The sequence below is a fragment of the Passer montanus genome, unplaced genomic scaffold, assembly GCF_014805655.1.
Source record: "Passer montanus isolate IOZ18808 unplaced genomic scaffold, ASM1480565v1 scaffold9, whole genome shotgun sequence".
NCBI classification, from domain to species: domain Eukaryota; kingdom Metazoa; phylum Chordata; class Aves; order Passeriformes; family Passeridae; genus Passer; species Passer montanus.
Genome location: NW_024374367.1, coordinates 16,686,851 through 16,694,952, shown reverse-complemented (window position 1 = coordinate 16,694,952; position 8,102 = coordinate 16,686,851). Strand labels below are relative to the sequence as shown.

Below are 8,102 nucleotides of genomic sequence, written 5' to 3'. Positions count from 1 at the left end.
CGAGGAAGAACATGAACCCTAGAGGGAACAACGTGCCAAAGTATTTAACATTTCTTCATCTTGCGTGGAGCTAAAACTTCCCAAAAATCTTTAAAAATAGCTGCAGGGATGTTTGTTCAGGGCCTAAGGCTGGGCTGAGGGGGCTTTGAGATGTGACTTGGAAGTGGGGAGCAAAGGCTGGTGATGCTGGGGGCCTTCAGGGCTGCTGGACTGAGGGGTGGACTGGGAGGATTCCATGCTCTTCTCAGCATCCCCCCTGCACTTCCAGCTCTGATCCCTTGTAGGGAGCCTGAAAACGGGGACAACCATTGAGCTGTGCCGATGAGCTGGTGACAAATGCTGTCGCTCATAGTACTGCTCCTTCTTTTATAGAAATAATATTCTGAAATCTTCCTCTGAAAGAACAGGAGAGCTCTCGGTGGGTGTGTTAATGCGAGTGCCCAACGCCTGAGCCCGCTCGTGGGACGAGGCCAGGCTGGCCCCACGGGGGAACCTTCCCTGGCGTCTGCGACGGCAGCTCCGGCAGCAGGGCTGGGGCTGAGCCCAGTGCGGCTTCGGGTACTGGGGCGCTGCCCCCGCCCAGCCCCGCGGCCAGCCCCGGGAACCGGGGGAGCGGGGCTGCAGGGAACCGGGGCTGCCCGGGAGGAGAGGGGCTGCGGGGAACCGGGGCTGCCCAAAGAACCGGGGCTGCCCGGGGGAACGGGGCTGCAGGGAACCGGGGCTGCCTGGGGGAACGGGGCTGCAGGGAACCGGGGCTGCCCGGGAGGAGAGGGGCTGCGGGGAACCGGGGCTGCCCAAAGAACCGGGGCTGCGGGAACCGGGGCTGCCCAAAGAACCGGGGCTGCAGAGAACCGGGGCTGCCCGAGAGGGGCTGCGGGGATCCCGAGCTGCCCGGAGAACCGGGGCTGCAGGGAACCGGGGCTGCCTGGGGGAGAAGGACTGCGGGGAACGGGAGCTTCCCAAAAGGAGCTGCGGGGAACGGGGACTGCCCGGGGGAACCGGGGCTGCCCGAGAGGAGAGGGGCTGCGGGAGCCGGGGCTGCGGGGCTGCCGCTGTGCGCGCACGGCCGCGCTCCGCGGAGATGCTGAGGCGGGTCCGGTGCGGGGCCAGGGCCGCGGGCGGGCCCCGAGGGGCCGNCCCGGCCCCCGCGCCGGGGCTGGTGGCGGGGCAGCGGCCGGCGGAGACGCCGCGGGACCGGCCAGGGGACAGGGAGGAGCCGCGGGGAGCCGGGCACGGCACAGGACGGGCGGAGAGAGCGGCACCGCGGGGAGGGGACGGCAGGGGACACAGAGCGGGGACACGGAGAGCCGTGCAGTACTGAGAGCTGAGGAGACACGGAGGGAGCGGCGGGGACACGCGGCTACCGCACGGAACGCGTCGGTACGGGCTCTGCCCACGCTCTGCCCGCTGTCGCTCCTCACCTGCCCCAGGCTCGATGCGGACCGGCGCTGGCCATGGAGAAGCTGTACCTGGCGGGGAGCAGCACCTGGATCATCAACAGCTCCCTGGGGAACGGCAGCCTCCGGCTGGAGAGCCCGAGCGCCGGCAGGAACAGCACCGCCGACCCCCTGAAGAGGAACGAGGACATGGCCAAGGTGGAGGTGACAGTGCTGTGCCTCATCCTGTTCCTCGCCCTCACCGGCAACCTGTGCGTGCTGCTGGCCATCCACACCACCCGCCACAAGCACTCCCGCATGTACTTCTTCATGAAGCACCTGAGCATCGCTGACCTGGTCGTGGCCATCTTCCAGGTGCTGCCCCAGCTCATCTGGGACATCACCTTCAGGTTCTACGGGCCAGACTTCCTCTGCCGCTTGATCAAGTACTTGCAGGTGGTGGGAATGTTTGCTTCCACCTACATGCTCCTGCTGATGTCCCTGGACCGCTGCCTGGCCATCTGCCAGCCCCTGAGGTCCCTGCACAGGAGAGCTGACCGGGTCTCTGTCCTGCTCACCTGGCTGCTGTGCCTGCTGGTCAGCATCCCGCAGATCCACATATTTTCCCTAAGGGATGTGGGGAATGGGGTGTACGACTGCTGGGCAGATTTCATCCAGCCCTGGGGACCGAAAGCCTATGTTACCTGGATCACCCTCATGGTCTATATCATCCCTGTGTTGATGCTGAGCATCTGCTATGGCTTAATCAGCTTCAAAATCTGGCAGAACGTGAAGCTGAAGACGGCTCACGGGCCCGGCGTGGGGCTGGGCTCGGGCTCCCGCGGCGGGATGGTGTTTGCCAGGGTCAGCAGCACCAGGCTCATCTCCAAAGCCAAGATCCGGACAGTCAAAATGACCTTTATCATCGTGCTGGCCTTCATAGTGTGCTGGACTCCCTTCTTCTTCGTGCAGATGTGGTCTGTGTGGGACAGCAACGCCCCGCAGGAAGGTACAGCTCCCCTCCCTCGCCTGCAGGGCCTGGAGGCTCCGCTCAGCGCCCCGGGGACACCCAGGGAATGCTCCGGGTGGGCTTGGGGGTGGCAGGGAGATGGGAGAGCTCCTGGACACAGAGGGCCCCGACAGCAGCAGGGGCTGAGCCGCAGCCTGCCCGGGCCAAGGGCTGCCCTGGCTCTGGCAGGGCCCGGCCACTGCGGCTCGGGGGCAGCAAGAGGGTGCCACTGTCCCTGGGTGCCACTGTCCCTGGGTGCCACTGTCCCTGCACGGTGCCACTGTCCCTGCACGGTGCCACTGTCCCTGGGTGCCACTGTCCCTGCACGGTGCCTGTCCCTGGGTGCTACTCTGGGGTCCCTGGAGATTTGCTGCCCACCCTGGCTGCTGAGACATGCTGTGGGAGCTCAGGAGAAAGCTGCACAGCCTGAATTCCTTCCCTTTGTTGTGTCGTTTCTTCCTCACTGACTTTTTGCTTTCTGCTCTTGGCCTCTTCTCCCTCTCCTACTCCATCCACCCCGGCACTGTGCTGCTGTTATTTTATCTCTGACTGGAGCACAGCGCCCGTAGAAAAACCCTGATTTATGAGCAAAACCTTTTCCTAAAGATGTGTCACGCATTTACCATTTTTTATATTTGGGCTGGCTGCTGCTGCCGTCCCTGAAGTTGCAGATAGAACAGAGAGTGTCACCCTGCCTGGTCTGACACGGCTGGAGCTGTGCACCTCTGTGCTGTCCCCGCCAGACGGGAGAACCACCTGGGACACCTTACACAAAAACTGCTCAGGACTTTGTGAGGTGGGAGGAAGGGCAGAAAAGTGTGCCCAGGGAGGAGAGCGCCTTGCACAGATCTGAGCGGGCTCACCAGGGGCACGGGTGCCAAAGAGGAGGAGGAGGAGGAGCTGCTCCCTGCTCCCGGGCTGTCGCTGCTGGGCTCAGGGCAGCTGGCAGGGCACGGCTGCTCAGCCCAGCCCTCGCCCAGCCCGTGCCCCGTGGCACAGCCTCTGTGCCAGCCCCGTGCCCCCAGCCCCGTGCCCTGCACTGCCAGGAGCCTGGGCGAGCTCTGCCTCTCCTGCTTCTCCCTGCTCCAGTGATTTCAGGAGAAGTGCAATGTGCCCCATGCACCTCCCTGGTGCTCCAAGGGTTTTCCACCTGATTCGGGCTGCTCAAAACTTCCAGTTCCCCGATGGGCTCTGGGTGAAGCAGCAGCCCTCCCTCGGGCTGCATTTGAATCCTGCAATCTCGAGGGCTGCCCCTCCCTGCCCGGCACACAGCCTCGGCAGCACCCAAATCTCTGCTGCTGTGTGAGCCTCGATGGACAGGATTTGTCCATCCCAATCCCTCTGGCTGCGGAGGGAACCTTTCCCTTGCTCACCCCGTGCAGTAGGCCTTGCAGCACTTTTCCCTTTCCCTTTCCCTTTCCCTTTCCCTCCCCCTTTCCCTTTTCCCTTTTTTCTCTTTTCCCTTTTTTCCTTTTCCCCCTTTTCCCCCTTTTCCCCCTTTTCCCGTTTTCCCCTTTTCCCTTTTTTCCCTTTTCACTTTTTCCCTTTTACTTTTCCATTTCCCCTTTCCTTTTCCTTTCCTTCCCTCTTAGCTTCCCTCTTCCCTTTTTTCCCTTTTCCCTTTTCCCTTTCCCTTTCCCTCCCCTTTTCCCTTTCCCCATTTCCCTTTTCCTTTCCCCATTTCCCTTTTCCTTTCCCTTCCCTCTTAGCTTCAAGGCAGGAGGGATCTCCAGCCCTGCCAGGCTGTGCCTCTCTCCCACTCCCAGCTCTGTCACGTTCCTGTCTGCGGGCAGCCCGTGCCCTGCACAGGCTGGCAGCTGTGCCAGGGCTCTTTCGTGGCACGGGGAGGAACAGCCCGGGGTGGGTACCAGTGCTGGGAGACCCCAGGCCTTGGCTGCAGGCTCTCCTCCTCCCCTTGGCTGCCCGGAGGCGCGAGGGGCAGCACAGTCAGGTCTCTGCAGAGCACTCGGGCTGTGCCTGCGCATTCCCAGCCTTGATCCCAGATCCCCTCCCTCGGGAGGCTCGGGGCTGTGGCCAGCTGCAGGGCGGGCTGCAGGAGAGGTGTGCCCCGTGCTGGGGAGGGAACGTGGCTGTTCCTCACCTCACGGCTGCGTGGGCACAGGAGAGGGAGGGCAGGGGTCCCTGGGTGCCAGCAGCAGGGGGCACGACTGCACTGGGGGTGACAGGCCAGGCAGCAGAGACCCCCTCAGGTGGACACACAGCCCAAGGCCTCTGTAAGGTGGGTTGGGTGGGAGCTACACCTGGTTGTGCTCCAGGTTTAAGCACTGGGGACCTGCCCAGGGGCTCCTGCTGCTCACACCTCACAGGGAACGCCTGCGGGGCTGAGCTGGCAGCCAGAGCTGGCTCCAGGTGCCTGTGAGGGCAGCTCAGGGCTCTGGGGCACCACCGCTGCTCTGCCACTCCCTTCACTCAGGGCAGGCTCCTACACGGGCTGTGAGGGCAGCAGAGCCCCCACAGCCCTGCCGGGGCACAGCCTGCACCCTGCCCACCCTCAGCCCTGCCTGGGGACAGCGGCCATCCTCCAGGACACAGCTGGCTGGGGCAGCACCCTCGGGGTCCCTGGGGCCCCACCCTCCAGACCTGCCCTGCAGCAAGCTCCCTGAAATTCAATTTGCCTCCTGCAGAGAGGGAAGAGCTGAGTCAGCCCTGGCTGGGCATTTTCAACAGTGTAGAAACATTGGGATGTATTTCAGGTTTTGTGACTGGGGTTTGTAACCCCTCCGTCTGGAATTATTTTTTAGCATACACTTGAAATGAATTATTATTGAAATATTATTATTACTTGAAGTTAATTATTAATTACTTTTTAGAATATACTTGAAATTAAAAGTGTTGCAGCAGACGTCACAAGAGCAGGAATTACGCATCCGTTGGCTAAAGGTGAATTTGGAAGCTAGCATTTATAGCCACATTTCTTCACTGGTCTCAACACTGCCAGTGGATTTTTGCAGAGGCACGAAGGGGCCAGGAGCAGCCAGACCAGCCGTGCTCATCCTCGCTGCTGTGCGTCCTGTGGGAGCAAAGGGGCTGAGGAGATGGGCTGGAGCACGGGGAGCAGGACAAAGGCTCCATCTGCACTGCAGCCGCCTCACGGAGGGGACGTGCCCCTTGTCCGTGCCACGGCAGGTGCCAGTCCCACACCCCCTTGTCACCAGAAGGTGCCAGTCCAGCCCCTCAGGTGGGACAGTGGGTGCTTTGTGCTCTGGGGACAGAGAGCAGCAGCCAGGACTTGATGTCCTGGCACTGCACTGGCACCGGGGGCTGCCAGGCTCCCGGACTGGGAATGTCCTTCCTGGCAGGGCACTGCGTGGGGAACACTAATTCGGGGGAAAGATGGCTGGGAAAGGTGCTGGGAGAGCAGCGGGCAGAGGGCCGGGCTGGTGGGACAGCCCAGGAGCGGGGGACAGCCGGGACTGAGGAGCGGGGGACAGCCGGGACTGTCCCCCAGCCCGAGCGGGGCAAGCCGAGAGCCCGTCCCAAATCAGCCGCTGCTGCGGGAGAGCGAGCCACGGCCCTGCCTGCCCCCAGAACGGCTCTGTCATGGAAACTGCGAGGGCCGCGCTCCCTTGTCCTGCCGGGGCACCTTGGGCCGGGCAGGTTGTGCTGGTGCTGCGGGGCAGCTCTGCCTGCGGGGCGGAACGCGGCTCCTGCGGGAAAAGGCGGAACCCGAGAGGCTGGAGCTGGGGCTGGCCCTCTCCGTCCCGGCAGCAGCTCTCCCTTCCCAGATGCTGGGATTGATGCTCTCCGTCCCGGTAGCACCTCTCCCTTCCCAGATGCTGGGATTGACGCTCTCTGTCCCCGCAGCAGCTCTCCTTTCCCAGATGCTGGGATTGACGCTCTCTCCCTCCCGCAGCAGCTCTCCCCTCCCAGATGCTGGGATTGATGCTCTCTGTCCCCGCAGCACCTCTCCCTTCCCAGATGCTGGAATTGATGCTCTCCCTCCCGCAGCAGCTCTCCCCTCCCGTGTGTCCCTCCAGCTGTTCCTGCGGGCCCATCCCCGCTGCAGGGCTCTCGGGGCAGGGCTCGGGCAGGGGCCGTGTGCCCTGTGCCGCGCTGACACCGCCGTGCTCTGTCTCGCAGCCTCGCCCTTCATCATCGCCATGCTGCTGGCCAGCCTGAACAGCTGCTGCAACCCCTGGATCTACATGCTCTACACCGGGCACCTCTTCCACGACCTGATGCGCCGCTTCCTCTGCTGCTCCGCGCGGTACCTGAAGGCGCGGCCGGCGTGCGAGCTCAGCAGGAAGAGCAACTCGTCCTCCTTCGTGCTCAGCTGCAGGGGCACCAGCCACGGGAGCTTCGTGCAGCCGCCCAGCCCGTGAGGCCGGCCCGGTGCCCGTGCCGCGGGGCTGCGGAAAGCCGGCCGGACAGGGGATCCATGGCTGCGGGCACCACACAGGGCTTATTTAACCGGGACCGGGGGAGGAATTCTGTGCCCAAGCCCCAGTGCTCCTGGGATCAGACAGCAGGAGCCCGTTCCTGAGCCCAAACCCTGACAGAGTGGCTGTGGATGCCACCGCGAGGGACAGAGGACGCGGAGCTGCTGGGGCGGGCGCGGTGGAAGGGGACATGGGTGCCACCCTGGTACGTGGCTGGGCACCGTCCCACCTCCTCCTGCAGCAGGATCCTGCGGGGTGGCAGCGCCTGGCACCGCGCTTTCAGCACAGGAGCGCTCGCTTCGCTTGCAGCCTGTGGGGCAGAGGCAGCCCCGTCCCTGCAGCCCTGCAACCCTGCAACCCTGCATCATGGCAGCCCTGCACCCTGCCAGCCCTGCCAGCCCTGCATCCTGCAGCTCCGCCCCATGCCAGCCCTGCATCCTGCCAGCCCTGCCCCATGCCAGCCCTGCATCATGCTAGCCCTGCCAGCCCTGCATCCTGCAGCTCTGCCCCATGCCAGCCCTGCATCCTGCCAGCCCTGCATCCTGCCAGCCCTGCAGCCCTGCCAGCCCTGCCAGCCCCGCAGCCCTGCATCATGCCAGCCCTGCCAGTCCTGCAGCCCTGCATCATGCCAGCCCTGCCAACCCTGCCAGCCCTGCCAGCCCCGCTCCCCCTGCCTGGCCACAGACAAGAGCACTCCTGAGGTCAGCAGGGACCAGCCTCGAAGGGACAGCGCTGTCGCCGAGTGTCCCCAGCCCGGCTCTGTGCCCCGTGCCAGTGAGGCTGGGCAGAGGCTGCCAGGGGCCCGGGGCACGGCGGAGTGCCCTGGCCGGGGGTGCCGAGCAGCTCTGCCCGGGGGCGTGCGGGGTCCGGGCGGGCCCAGCTCCCACAGGGACACCCCTGTCGCCCCCGGCCCCAGCCGGGCTTGGCTCCGGTCCCAGCAAGCCTCCCCCGCCCCGTGCCAGCCGCTCGCTCCGTGGCACGGGGCACGCTCACGGCATGGACTCGTGTTGCTAACAAATACTGTAAATAAAGTTTTCTGACTGTGTCTGTGGGAGCGGGAGGGGGAGCTGGGCTGAGGGGTGTCCCCAGCTCTGCCCCAGCGCACAGAGCCGGCTGAGACACGGGCACTGAGCGGGATCCTCTCAAAGGGCGGTGTCGTTTGGCCTTTCGTGATGGGAATGAACATGAAAAATGCATTTAAATGTGTCCTTTGTTTCTTCACTGTGGCCAGCAGGCCCATTCGCACCTTTCCTGTCCTGAATTTCCTTTGATTTTTTGGTGGGAGCTCCAAGTGAGCTCTCAGCACATTTACTGACT

At 64.0% G+C, this 8,102-nt stretch overlaps 1 protein-coding gene across 2 annotated transcripts; it reads left to right on the top strand.

The window, feature by feature from the left end:
- Positions 1–1,174: 1,174 nt before the first annotated feature.
- Positions 1,175–7,220, top strand: OXTR (oxytocin receptor). 2 transcript variants are annotated; one of them, XM_039695510.1, is made up of 2 exons: positions 1,175–2,385; positions 6,487–7,220. In XM_039695510.1, the coding sequence occupies exons 1-2, from the start codon at positions 1,455–1,457 to the stop codon at positions 6,726–6,728; spliced, it is 1,173 nt and encodes a 390-aa protein (XP_039551444.1). In that variant the 5' UTR covers positions 1,175–1,454; the 3' UTR covers positions 6,729–7,220. The 2 variants fall into 2 exon arrangements, with proteins under 2 accessions (XP_039551444.1, XP_039551445.1); XM_039695511.1 differs by lacking the exon at positions 6,487–7,220 and adding an exon at positions 5,358–6,203.
- Positions 7,221–8,102: the final 882 nt, after the last annotated feature.